Genomic DNA, 14,150 nt, shown 5'->3' on the forward strand with positions numbered 1-14,150 from the left:
AGAAAGAGACCTGTAATCCATGCACCCTTTGACTGAACACAGTGCCACACACAGTGGTGTTTATCGCACAATTGTTGTAGTGCATCCTGTGGGAAACAATTGCCTGTATACTACAGTATAGGCAAAATATTTATGGAACGTTTCCCACTGCAAGTTAACTTTCTTTTCACAATAAAAATATGACTAGTTCTTACAAAGGTGATCTGAAGCGCTGATTATTTCTGCAGCTGACGCACTTTGATGAGTATCTGCTTATTTTGGCCTCTTGAGGGAATGCTTTGGAACACAAAACCCCACAAGGGATTTGTGTTATCCAGACCAGGAGGCCATTCTGGGAATCTGCATTGTTGTTCCTCATCACGATCCGATGGATGGCTTTTCTGTTGCCGGCGACTGGGGTGCCACCAGATGTGGCGACCTGTCTCATGGGCAGGAATTTGGTTTGGGGACGATGCCTCAGAACTTGCCATCCTCCGCTCAGGAAACGTCCGGTTTTCCTACTGCTTTTTATATCCCTTTTCTTATAGCAGAAACATTTTTAAGGAGAAAGCAACCCCACAATATCAGTGTTGCCTGAAAGCACCCGGGATGGCCACTTCCCAGCCAGCCTGAGCGGCACTCACTCTGGTGGCCATTGCTGAAGAACCGTTTCTGCCTGGAACGTGTGCCTCAGCGCTCACTTGGCCGGCTCCGCAGTGCCCCGTCCTGGCCAGATATTTGCTCCTGTGAGCAAATATCACTCTGTGCTGTGGTCTCAACTTCCTCGGTTGCGATATTTGGCGAGCTGAAGGCTTCTCCTATCTGTCCTGTTTGCCTGTGACCTTGTGGAGGGCAACTTGTGGCCCCACTGGGTATTTGACCCACGACTCCCTTTATCCTGCATCAGTGGCTGTGCTGGCCAGGACTGATGGGAATTGCAGAGCAAAGCATCTGGAGGGCCAGCCCCTGAACGGTGGGGTTCCCACCTGCAGGCCTTCTTGACCTGTGGTGGTCTGTTCGGCTCTGGCGGCCAGTGATCCAATATTTGGCCTCCCAGCAACACTGCCAAAGATGGTGAAACAGCACCCTCCCTGGGCTGATCTTCTGGGGGGGGGGGGGCGTCTTCCCTCCCCAGGCCCTTGACGCAGACAGTGAGCCCCAAGCCTCACTTCTCTCCAATGAAATGGAGACAGTCCCTCTGCTTCAAAAAGGAAAAGAGACGCTACAGAATACCACAACATCCTCAGATCATTTTGGAGTTGTTGTTTTGCTCTGAGCTTGTATTTAAACAAAATATTGGTCTTCCTCACTTGAAAAGCCCCCGTGGCTTGCCTCAGCAGGATCTAGCTCACTTTTGTTACACAACATTTTGAGAGGGGAAAGAAAAAAGGGAAATAACGACCTCTGGCCGCTGGAACAGGACGGGGGCTTTTGCGAGGGTGGGTGGGGAAGCTGCTGCGCGAGTACGATCAGCCAGCGGTTTTACTTTGCCCAGGTTCCTCTGGCAAACACCAGATGACACCCTTTGGGGATTAAGCTGCGAGTGGCAGGGCAGCAGCTTCACTGGGGGCCAGTCACAGCCCCGCGGCCCCCACAACAGCCGGTCCTGAAAGCTGAACCCCAGCCCAAGTCCTCCTGCGTGGGTGTGGAAACGCCTCCCCACGCTCCTGCCCGCTTCCCTAACTGCTGTGTGAATCTTGGCCCTGCCGGGTTTGGGCTCCCTCCAGCCTTGCGGTTGATTCTGCAGCCCCCCAGAATGGGACCCGCCCAAGGAGCTGGCAAGGATCGTGGCCACACTGAGGGTGCCATTTGGGTGCTATGCCTTTGCCACAGCAATAGCCCGGGTGCTGTGCCCCGGGGCCGAGACCAGGCCCTCGCATGCATGCAGTTGGGCAGGAGTGAGCAGTGGTCACACCCATCTGACACTGCGGCGTTGCCCAGACAGTTGCACAGCCCAGCAGGAATTTGTTCCAGCGTGATCTGGTAGCTGAAAGTGTTTTTCAGTGGCACCAAACCAGGAAGAGCGTCTGTGGCTGCCAGCTGGCATGTGCCGGCTGCAACGGGGGCTGGAGAAGAGGCGCAGGACAAGAAGCAGAGGAGCCCCGCTTATTATGTGCAGAGCAGCATGTGGAACTGAGCTTGGCCAGGGGCGGCCGGCACCCAAGACACACATGGCAATGGTCCGCTGTGGAACAGCCCTCATTTTGCATGTTCACTGTGTGACCCGCTTTACTCTCTGACAAAATAATCTTTGTGGGTCGTGGATGGCTTCCTGCGAAACGGGCCTGGTGGAGTGTCTGTATCGCAAAGCGGCGCTCGTTCTCTTCATAGCATGAGGGGGGAAACTTCATGTGGCTGAGAAACTAAAGGACCGGGAAAGGGACGCAGAGCGCCGAGTGTTATTGGCTGCTCCCTCTCCAGCTGGGAAGTGCGGGGTCAGCTGAGCAGCACTTCAGGAAGTGCCCTGCCGCAGGGACCGTGCCTGCTGGAGTGAAGCGAGGCGCTGTTATCAGCTGACCCCTTGGTCCGATTTCATGTCTGGGAATGATAATATTGTTCAGAGCAGTAGGGGAGAACGCGCTGCTGAGTTGTGGGTGGATTCACGCGGCTGGGATCACCGCTGGGCCTGGGATGGGGCTGCAGGGCTTCTTGGGGGCCCTGGGCGAGGCATCCTTTCTCAAAGACCCCTCAGGCCTTTTGCAGAGCAAGGTGCGCCCCCGTTTCTCCTCCTCGCCTGAGGCTCCCCTGGGCTCAGGTTGGCAGGGAGCCTCTGACACGCGCACAGGCGGTGTTTAACCTAAATCTGCCTGTCTGCGTTTTTCATCTTTGGCTTGGCGCCAGCCACCTGTGCGTGTGCCGCGCCTGTTTTGCTATCACCACCTCTGCCTTTCTGGTCCTGGGCGTGCCGGTTCCCAGCCCGTTGTTAAAGTGTTCAGGCTACTATTTAAAGCCAAAGTGGCACAAGGATCTTGTTTTAAGAGGGCAAACACATTTATTATTGCACAAGCTTCTTGCACCTTGCCTTCGCACACTCCCCTCTAGTTTGATCTGAATAAAACGCCACGAGACTGAGACTGTGAAGGTTCTTGCTCTCCCCCATCTCCTGTTTAGACTGTACGGTGTCCTAAAAACCTTTAGAGCTCAGGGTCTTAACTTTTAAACCGAACAGTGGTGTTCCTCCTGAACCTTGTAGGCTCCTTTTTTGGGTGCTTTTGCCTAAAAGTCGTTTCAGATGAATTATGCACTGTTTTTAGCTCCTGAGCAATAACTGGTTGTGGGGGTTCCTAGAGGCAGCCGCTTCCTGTTCTATTTTATGTTCCCTTGTTTAGTCTCGCCCATGCAAAGACGTGCTTCCTAAGCTCGCCTCCGTCCAGGACACATCCTTTTTTGGACAGATTATTCTGATTTGAATTCTGGCTCGCGATTAACGTTTGCTAGGAAATCACCACCGCTTGCAGAATAACATCTCTGGTTCTTAGTTCTTGAACACAGGTGGAGTGCCGTGGCGGGGGGGGCGGGGGCGTTTCCCAAAGAAGACAAAGGCTTAACACGATCGTTACTTCTTAGTGTTTGCGTTTCCTAATGCAGACAACGGCCTGGGCATGCGTGGGAAGGGAAGGCTGGGTCAGATCTCGCCCCAGCCCAGCATGGCAGGCCCTGCTCATGGATTGTCGGTCCTCTGCAGGGGAGCAAGGGGCACTGCCGCTATCACTGGCAGAGCCACAACGTGAAGCAGAGTGGCGTGGATGACATGGTGCTTCTCTCCAAGATCTCCGAAGACGCCATCGTGGAGAACCTCAAGAAACGCTACATGGATGACTATATCTTTGTATCCTTGACATGGTCCGTTGTACTCTGTTGGCCTTCGCTCGCGCCGGCCAGCCCTTCCTCAGAGCTGCTCTGAGCGCCTCATCTCACTGCGCAGGCCTGAAGGGGTCCAGGGCACAGGAGCCCTCCGAGCTGGTTCCTGGGACTCTCTGCGGCTGCCGTCAAGCAGAGGGTCAGCTAGTGCAGCTCTTCCCTGGCCATAACCCTTAACTGTCAGCTGGTTTAGTTCCTCCATGCGTGAGCCTCCCGAGCACACGACACAGCACACCAAAGCAAACCGCCAAGAGCTGTATGCTAAAAACACCCGATCCACCCTTCACCCCGACAGAGTCCAGGGCAGTGTCCTGTCATCAAATCCCACTGCAATAGAAACACTGCAGGACTGTGCCCCTGCATTGAAACAGGAAGCTAAACATACCGAAGCCAGTATGGCGCAATGGCTGGCACCCTGGACTGGGACGCAGGAGACCTGAGCTGCCGTCCCCTCATGAAGCTCCGTGGGGGACTTTGAGCCGGTCATGGACATGCTAACCTACCTTGCAGGGCTGGGGTGGGGATGAAATGAAGTGGGGTTGTTATGTAAGCTGCTCTGGGCTCCTTGCAAGTGGGGAGAAGGCAGGTTATAAATGTAGTTACATGCATGAAAATGCCAAGCAGTCATAAAGGTAAAGGAGATGGGAGGAAATGGCCACCCCAACCGATCCGAACAGGGTCGATTTGTATGGCAGCAACCTCTCCTGGATTGAAAAAGAGCTCCAAGCAAACAGGTGTGTGCATTTGTGCTGGGGGAAGCTGCACCTGTTGGCTTTTGTTCCATCATGCCGTGCCTGGGGGCAGGCGGGAAGGGCCGCACCCACTGTTGCTGCGCCCGGCCGGCTGGCAGGGCTTGGCTTGCAAATGTGAGGTTTGCAGTGCTCTTCGAAGGGCCTTGCTGAAGATGAAAGGAGCAAGCTCAAAGCAGAGGGCCTGAGCACCCCGGAAAAGCGCCCCCACCCCGGCCCTGGTGCCAAACCTGCGCCTTTCCTGCTAGAAATATTATCACCTCATGAAAGAGCCCCATTGAAGTGAGACACAAGGGGCTCAGTATTTTGCCCTGAGCTTTCGCGCTCTCTGGCGTAATCTCTACAGTAATAAAATCTGTTTTTGAGCTACTCAGCAGAATTTAGCCTTTGGATACATGAGAGCGTGGCTGTTTGGATGGGTTTTTTCTACCTTCTGTGGAGCACTGCAGTCGCTTCTCAGTTTCAGGGCAAAACTAGCACATTAATGTTATGCGTGTGGCAGAAACTCATCACCTGCTTTTGTGGGAACGAAGTGAATTTCAGAGGGGTGCTTCTGAGTGGGAACGCTGCATTATGTGCTGCAGCCAGGAGCCCTCTAAATGGTTTGGACTACAGCTCTCAGAATCCTGACCATGAGCCGTGCTGGCTGGGGCTTATGGGAGCTGAAGTCCGAAGCATCCAGGTCAGGAGAGGCTGACACACCCCTTCACAAGCCCACCCACTCCGTCCAGAGCCCAGCATCTGCTTACTCCAAGCAGCTAGCTAGAACTCCGCCCTGTCGAAGGCAATAACAACGCGTGGCAAGGCTGGGCAGAGGATGCAGCAGAGCAGCGATGGGGTGGGGGGCTCTCCTTGCACCCCTGCCTCACGATCTCCTTCCCCCTGCTCCTGCCATAGGGCTGCAGGACACCTGACGTTCCTGGACTTCCCAAGACAGCCGGGCCCCCTTCCTTGGGCCCCTCATTCGCTCGCCAAGCCACCAGAGGAGCGTGTGCATCTCTGTCGCTGCTCATGGCCCTGGCTGGGTCTCTGCGCACCGCTCCTGCTGAAGGCGCCTCTTCAGGCTTCCGACGTGCACGGGGGGTACCCCCTCACAGCTCCAGCACCCCCTGGCTCTTGCAGGCTCCCCAAAGCCTGGCTTCTCCCAGCTTCAGCCCGGCAATCTCACACAGTCCTACGAAGACTCACAAGGGCAGGGGCCCTCCGCCTCCCCGCTTCTACGAGCAGCCTGCCATGGCTCCCCCCCCCCCACAAGCAGCCCTTTGTCTTTTATCCTGGTTTGGCTGCTGAGTGACTCAGCTGTTACCTAGCTCATTCATGGCCCTGCTTTTACAATGCAGCCCTTACAGGGAAAGGTTACTGGAATTGCACACGCTCTGTTAACCGTGCTGCTTCGCAGTTGCTTCAGTGTGTTTTATGCTCATGCAATCCATTCTTGATTTGCCGCGCCACGGGGAAGCCTTGGGTAGTGTCACTGCTTCTTGGATCCCCTCCACATGGGGCAGTTTTGCACAAAGCGGAAATTTGTTTGTTTGCCTTGGTCTTTTTTGGTAGCGTGACATCACCTTGCAGATATTATTCCAAAACAATGGGCTCTTGTGGATAAGGCGGAATGCTAATTGTGCCCGTCTCATGCGCGTGCATTATTATCACTCATACGGTACCAGCAAACTGAAGACTGTTTTTCCTTGAAGGAAAACTGGGGCAATATAAAAGTTAAAAAAAACAGGCACTCGGCTGTAATGAAAATTGCAGATGATAAATGCCATGTTAGAAGAGGCTTTGCTGTGCACACCAGAAGGAATGCTCTCTTCTGAGATATGATAAACTGTATATATCAGTTTATATTTCAGATGACCCTTGAAACCAAAAACAGCAAAGTGAAAACTGGGGGTCTCCTATGCCTGACATATTTAAACAGCCCAAAATACTGACCTTGCCTTATACACAAGTTGCTGTATACACTGATCTGTATGGGTATTTTTGCAAAACAGACTTCCTGGTCGCTGGTCCCACATGTTATTACCGTATAGATCAGTGTATAAGATGACCCTTAAAACCCAAAATAGTGAAGCAAAAGTTGGAGGTCGTCTTACACACAACATATGACAAACACCAGAGAAACAGCCCAAAATATCGACCTCCTCTTATACACAAGTCCTCTTATATGACAGTATATATGGTACAACATCTAAAAACAAGGGAATTACGCCTTTTGCTTTGGAATAGTTTTGCTTTTCCACTAATATGCAGATTTACCTGCTTTAATTGGAGGTGCCAAGGATGGAATGTGGAACTTCTGCATGTAATGTGTGCATCCTAGCACTGAGGTGTGCTCCTCCCGTTCATACCGAAAAAAGCTCTGCAAAAGAAGCTCTGATGAGTGGTCATGAACCTTGACTGTTGTGCTTGCAGACATACATCGGGTCAGTCCTGATCTCTGTGAATCCATTCAAGCAGATGCCCTATTTTGGAGAGAAAGAAATCGAAATGTACCAAGGAGCCGTAAGTCGTGGCTTTCTCCAATGCATGTGTATGCACGTGTGTGCACAGACATAAGAGCACATGTTAAAAGAGGGAATCTAAGTGATGGTCACCCATCTGGATGGCCCCAAAGGTGGGCTGGACAATCCTAGAGGAGAAGGCAGCCAGAGGTGACTAGCGCTGATGGGCGTGTGCGCTCTGTCTCCGGTACAGGCAACAGCACGCTTGTGTCCACCAGCAGCTGAGAAGCACGGGTGGGAGGGGAAGTTGCCCGCAGGCTCCGCTTGTGTGTTGGCTGCGGAGTGAGCAGGATCCTGCATTAGACTGTCTGATCCAGCATGGCTCTTACTGTGTGCTTATACAAATATGTTCGTTCTCAAAGAGCTTTCAAAGTTGGGTGGTGCCTGGCTTCTCTTTGTCCTCTGAGGCCATGCTGGTTCCTACTTGGCAAGGCTCGTTCTTCTGCTCGTGTTAACAACCGTAGCTTCTGCATCTCTCTGCAGCTGTTTCTCTGGGACTAGCGGTGAGGAGGCAGGTCTGTCCACTCCTAACTCCCTGTTTTAGAAACTTGGTGCCTTGCCTGCTGCTTATTCCCTTTGGAGGAAAACACTGGCACTGTTTTGTCAGAAGGTTAGACAACTGTCTTCTTTCAAGTAACTGTTACATTTATTCATTTATTACATTGTGCTTCACTTGTATTTCCATGCCTGCAGGCTCAGTATGAAAACCCGCCACATATCTATGCTCTGGCAGACAATATGTACCGAAACATGATAATCGACAGAGAGAACCAGTGTGTGATAATCAGGTAAGGAACTTCTGCTTATCTCCCTTTGTTTGCCTTTATTATGTTAAGTTTAAACAAGAGATAGGCCTGGGTCATAATCTGGAGAAAGTTTAACCCGGTCAGACTCATTGTAAGAAAGCATTAATATCTGCTGAAGTGGCTTTGATTTCGAAGAGAAAGACAGGCCAGTTCTCCCTGCGGGCAGCGCACTGTCTTGAGGATGCACCAGTTCGGAAGGCAGCTTGAGATTCCCATCATGCTCCTGCATAGACACAGTTTCTCTCCCTTCCTTGAAAAATCATGGACTAGTGTGGAAAGGGCACAAAACAGATTTCTGGGCAAACACGTGCAAAACGGACATGGACCAGAAATAAACCAATTTGTTCAACCTCTGTGTGTGTGTGAGAGGGCAGGGGAGGAAGCACTTTGGCCTGCGAACAGTAAATATGTGACTGTGTTTCCGAAAATACCTGGCTTTTGAAGCCCAGGTACAGAGAGGTCTGCCCCACCTTCCAGGACCACCTCTTCGCTTCCTCAAGCCATGCGTCCCACTGCAAGGCGTCCACTGCTGAGCCCCTCTTTCCGAAGCATCTCTGATTCTCAAGTGCAGAGCAGGCCTTTCTGTATTCTCATCACCCTGTTCCAGGCTTAGCTTTAGTTCCGGGCTGACATGCAAACCCTTTTCAGGTCTTGAGTCCACTGGTCTGTCTGCCTCCTGTTAAATGGATGGTGGGAAGCAGGACGGAGATAGCAGAATTTGTCTGCATTTGTAGCAAGACTAGTTGGTGGAGGGGAGCAGAGCGCGGTCTGGGCCAGCGCCGTGACACATATGCCGATGTCTCCTGAGCCACTGCAGCCCAGCACTCCTGCCTTTCCGAAATCCTTGCTTACTGATCCTTGCATGGGGTAAAATCTTGCTGAGGCAATGAAGGAAAAATCCACATTCAAGGCTTTGTCGCTGTTGTGCTCGCTTACGTCCCACGTTCGCAGGCTGGAAGCGACCAGCCTTGTGTTTTTCCAACGTATCATCATTGTGGCTTTTTGAGTTCTATTTCTGGTTTCTGGAACTTAAAAATAAATGTACTCTCCACTGCTTACAGGAATTCTCCCTGTGTGTGGCTAGGGACCAAAGGAGCAAAGGAGTGACACGGTTAGATATTCGGCTTCTTGTTTTTGTTTTAAGCTGACGCTGTGCAACACACACTAGACTGCCCAGAAACTGCATCTTCGCTGCAATGCCATGGATAGCATCTTCTCCTCATATTAGCTTCGCGACCTTCATGACTTAAATGTCAGAGTGACTTTTCTTGAAGCTTGGAATCTCCCCCTGAGCCCCTGGCACTCACACGGGTGGCGTTTCTCTGCTGATCTGGTAGATTCGAGGCTGCAGTTTGGTGAGAAAGGTCTTGCTGCGGATGCAGAAGGTCCATGCTGTGCGTGTTCCCCGGCGAGTGGCTTGGCTGCGCGCAGGCACCTTCCTGCATTCTGGTGTAGCTTTTCACTCTTTCTGATGTGGTATTTAAACGCGAATTTCATTCTATTGCATTTTGGTCCTTCCTCTTTTCTGCTGCAAGCCTCCTTGATCATTTTAACTGCAGGACAGGATTCGGTCTTTCATAATGAACACGTGAATGTCCTGAGAGGGGGCAGGGGCTCGGCATAGCTGCCAGGCCCGTGCCTAGCATAAGAAGCTTGCTGGGCCAGCCTCTTCCCTGCCCCAGGGCAACTGCCTCCTCCTAAGGGCAGCAGAGGGGAGGGTATCTTTCTTTGGAGTCCCTGGAGAAGAGCGCTAGCCACAAGCGGGAGGAGCGCAAGCCACATCAAGCACATCAGGCAGGTGCTAGGTCCTCTTCATTACAGCCGATCTGGTGATAGAAACCAGCTTTCCAGATCTTGCAGCAAAGCTTATATCATTTACGGGGCCCAATAAATCCAACAGCCCAGGCAGAAGCAGTAGGCACACTGCTTTAACTGTTTAAGTGAAAGCTCCAAGGGGGGAACCCACACAGATTGAGAGTCAGTGTTCCAGTCCAGGGAAATGGGGGCATCATTCACAGCAATGTCTTTCTCAGCAGCTCAGCTGCTGCACTGGCTTCAATACAGGAGTGAGACTGCTGCTGCTCCCCCTCCAATGCTCTCTCTGGAAAGGGGAATCTGGCCCATGAGTGAGCACGACATTCAAGAGGGCCTCTCTGTCCGCCGTCTTCGCCTGACATCTTCCCCTGGCAATGCACACACGTTCCCCTCTCCCCACAGAATCTGCTCCCTGCTCGGTTTGCACACAGCCAGGCTGTAAAAAACAGTCCCCTTCCGAGGCTGACTTTTACGGCTGTGGCTGGTTGGGAGGACCACCCTGTTTCGCCTGTGATCATACGGGAAGGTATGCAGAGCTGAGCTCCAGGCCCCAAACTTCCCATGACTGTGCTAGGTTCGAAATCTGCTGTGCTTGGTAGGCCCAACAGCAGCCTTCACGAAGAGGAATGCAGACTGCTCCTTCCGCCCACCCCGTCTGCAGGCGTCTGATGGCAGCACTGCAGCTGTGCAGGATGGGCTGAATCTGTTCAGCGTAACCTTCAGCAGCAGCCAAAATCCGATTTCATTCTGGCATCCAATGCACCTTTGATTTCCCTTTTAATTTTAATAGCACTAGTGCACGGCCTTTGTGATTTATTTAAGTATGTTGTTGAGTCTGGCTTCTGATTTCCTGATCTGACCAGCTACCGAGCGGTCTGCACCTCTCTTGCCGCCAAATGGATTCTGCTCTGTAGGAGCCAAAAGTTGCTAAGTAGTGACTCGGGCAACAGACTGTGCTCACTTATGCAAAGGGTGAGCTTCCCTGGACAAGGTGGGATTTTCTTCTCCGTAAATATGCACCAACGCTGCTGCAGTCCCGTGCTGTCAAGTTGTCTCTGACGCGTGGCGACCCTCAGACAAGCGCCCCCTGAGAGGCCCTGTTCTTCACTGCCCTGCTTAGCTCTTGTGAGCGCAAGGCTGTGGCTTCCTGTGTGGAATCGATCTAACTCATAGCTGGTCTTCCACTGTCGACGTTTCCTAGCTCCAGCAAGCCTCGCCTTCCCCTGATATGCCCAGCAGCTTTGGTTTTGCCGTTTTTGTTTCCAGGGAAAGCTCTGGCTTAATCTGGCCTAGCACTGACTAGTCTGTCTTTCTGCCAGTCCAGCATGTTTGCATCCAGCACAGTTTGGATACACCCGCCTTGGTCCCCCCGGCCCCCGTATTGTGCATCTCCTGTGGCATCACCACTTCTCCCTGGGTTCAGGCACAGATATTCCCTAGTCTGCTGAGACGCTGCTGGAGTTTGAATCCAGGACCTTCCGCAAGCAAGGCAGGCACAAATCCGTCGCCCTTTGTCCTCTCCCTCCTCCCAGTGAAACCCCTGCAACAGCCTTCTAAGAGACGTCCGGAGACACGTCGTAATTGCACAGGATAAAAATACCCATATATATAAATATATATGCTTGATTAACTTGATGCAAGCCAGCCAGATTAAGCACAGGTATTTCAGACGTCAACAAGGAAAGCAAAAAGCAGAGGCAGAGTTCTGTCCACGGAGGCCAGTGAAGGAGAAGCCGAATCCAAACCAAGGGCCTGACCAACCTTCCGCCGCCTTCCAGTGGCTGCCACCCTCCTCTCAGGCAGACCTCGTTGCCTGCGGACCCTCTGCCCAAGACTGGCAATGGCCGATCGGCCTCCTCCCCACTGGCAGGCTTGCCTGGTCTCCCCAAGGGTTTGCAGCGAGCAAGTCTCAGCGGCCCCCAGCTTATCTGTGGGCCACTACCCGTGGCTCCTCAGCCACAGACACCCACCCCTCCTCCTGGGCTGACCCAGGATCTGCTCTTTGGCCGGGGAAACGGGCTCTCCCTATGGTTCCACTAAGTTACTTTGTACAATGGTTTTATACCAGGCAGTTTTCTTAAGAAGCAGTTTTATAACTCTCTTGCTTAAGCGGGTGCTAAACCACTGCTTGGACCCACCAGATAATCTCCTTCTGATAAATGTAATTAGACACAGCGGGCAAGGGTTCAGTGTTCAGGTGGCGAGACAAACCTCTGCAAATCTGCACCTTAAGACTGCTTATCCTGAAACTGATCCATGCAACCAATTTTTTAGATGGTGCTCTAGATGCCTCTTCCAGAGCCGTATTAACAATCATGTCAAGCTCAGAGGGAATATTAACAATGCCACCCGCAGCATGTCCTGCAGATTTGTCACAGTCTCTAAGGGTTCCAAAACACCCTTCTCAGGGTCCAGGGGCAAGAGTCCGCCTGCCACTTCAAGGCGCTCTGCTGGATGGCTACCGGAGGGTGCAGCGGTTCTCAAAAAGCAAGATGCTTTCCTGCCCTTGCTGCCATCAAGCAAGAATGTGCTCTTCCTTCTTGCCGGACATAATTACTGCAAGGCTTGCCTTCTGCGCTCTGCTCTCCCATTTACATGAAAAACTCGTTTGGATCCACCTTGTGTTAGCTGTTCCACTGGTGGAACGTTTCCCCAACATTTCCACCATGGTGCTGGCCCACCTCAGGTCCTGACAAATTCTGTAGTCGCTCAACCGTCACCTGTGGCTCAGGTGTAGGAATTGCTCGGTCACATCCTCTGTCAGCACACTGCGTGATACCTGGCATTTATCCCAAAGTCACCCTGTGGATTTACATCCTCATTACTATACCAGCCTAGCTCTATATTAGTTTCTCTGCTCTTGCTTTCTTTCTCAATATGCACACATTACATTGTTTAACTTTTAGAATGAGAGGAACTGCAAAACTGAAAACAAAATTTATGTTTAAAACTGAGTAGTTGTTCTTGAGCATTTCAAAAACGTTATTTTACTGTTCACTTTTTTCTATGTTCTCTGAAACTTTTAACACATGTTGCAGCATTTTGTAACAGTAGATGGGACCATTTAGTGGGCAACAAAATAGGGTTCCCTGAAATGGATATGGAGTCCATAATGTTTTTCCCCCCTCTTAGTGGCTCAGTATCATTAATACCTGCTTTGTAGTTGAAACCTAAGAAGCATTTTTTGCAGAACACTTCTGGTGGTAAATTCCAAAAGTGAGACAAAATTAGAAAAAAAGAGTGCATTTTGTTTCTTGCTTATTGGAAAAGCAATAGAAGAGGGAGGAACTGGTGTGCAAATGCTGTAGAAGAATCCTTTTGCTGGAAGAACCACAGTTCCCTGGAGGGATTTCATTGATATTTAATCCAGGTCCAGAGTGGTCAGGCCAGTAAGAATGGACCTTGCGGTTGATTAGTGCTGTTCATAAATATTGCATCAGGATCTTGCTTGGTTTTATAGCTGTTATGTTGAGCAAAGGCATCAAGCGCTGGATCGATACAGACGTAAAACTCAGATAAAAACAGCATGCTCGTATCTAAGGCACACAGCGGGGCTGTGAGATTTAGTCCAGAACCAGGGACTTACTGCCTTTCCTGTTGTGAGGGGTGCATGAGATGACCGGACATGGTTCAGGGGATTCACACACATACATTAACGACATCCTGCTTCTGATTTCTCCTAGTGGCGAAAGTGGAGCTGGGAAGACTGTAGGAGCCAAGTACATTATGAGTTACATCTCCAAAATTTCAGGAGGCGGCCCTAAAGTGCAGGTGAGCTGACCGCAGTTGGACGGGAAATATCTGGGCAACAATCATCAACCCACCGTGAGGTCTGACCTCAGGCTCTGCTTATCCATTGGTTCTTGGGATGCTTACCCATTGAATTGAACTCCTGTGGCACTTGATAGCTTAACTTTAGGGGAAAATTCCCAGTTCCTTGGGGACGTCCTCATTTCCTTATTTGCAATGAGCTCAGGTTGTACTCGGACAGGTGGAGATGAAATTCTTGATGGCCTCCTGATGCTCTTTCCGCATTAACTGGTGGTGATGGCAGTGTGCGGAAGAGAGAGCATGGCTCCTTTGCCTGGCCATTTCATGTGCCTTCTCCTGGCTCCACACAGCCCCTCCTGCCAGCAGGGATGAAGCATTTAGAACGCCCTTTTTGGAAGGCAGCATCAGGGGCTGGAGCAGCTTGTCTATGAGGAAAGATAACAACTTCTTAGTTGCCTTAGTTTAGAGGAAAGGCAAATGAGGGGAGACCTGACCTTGGGTGTTCAAGGATAGGCTAGACGTGCACATGGTAGGCATGTCGTGAGCGAAGCCGGCTAGAGCCGGGGGTCAGACTAGATGGCCCGGGGGGAGCCCTTCCGACTCGCTCTGTTTCTATGTTTCTACGACAGATGGTGTGGAGAAACTGGAGAGGGAAGCCTTATAAT

General features: G+C 51.5%; 2 protein-coding genes across 3 annotated transcripts in view; one reads left to right on the forward strand and one right to left on the reverse strand.

Moving 5' to 3' along the window:
- MYO1E (myosin IE) overlaps window positions 1–14,150 on the forward strand; it is a 63,878-nt gene that overhangs the window by 17,932 nt on the left and 31,796 nt on the right. For both annotated transcript variants that reach the window (XR_006415537.1, XM_044438595.1), the window contains exons 2-5: window positions 3,665–3,808; window positions 7,005–7,094; window positions 7,787–7,881; window positions 13,398–13,485. Coding sequence is in view for 1 of the 2 variants with exons in the window: in XM_044438595.1 (XP_044294530.1) it covers window positions 3,665–3,808; window positions 7,005–7,094; window positions 7,787–7,881; window positions 13,398–13,485 (417 nt within the window). In the remaining variant the exon portion in view is untranslated. The remainder of the gene's footprint in view (window positions 1–3,664; window positions 3,809–7,004; window positions 7,095–7,786; window positions 7,882–13,397; window positions 13,486–14,150) is intronic.
- Window positions 5,880–14,150, reverse strand: part of CCNB2 (cyclin B2) — a 50,185-nt gene continuing 41,914 nt past the window's right edge. The window contains exon 10 of the mRNA XM_044438604.1: window positions 5,880–7,054. The gene's annotated coding sequence lies outside the window, so the exon portion shown is untranslated. The remainder of the gene's footprint in view (window positions 7,055–14,150) is intronic.

This window comes from Varanus komodoensis, unplaced genomic scaffold, assembly GCF_004798865.1.
Source record: "Varanus komodoensis strain SLA01 unplaced genomic scaffold, ASM479886v1 scaffold33, whole genome shotgun sequence".
Taxonomy (NCBI): Eukaryota; Metazoa; Chordata; class Lepidosauria; order Squamata; family Varanidae; genus Varanus; species Varanus komodoensis.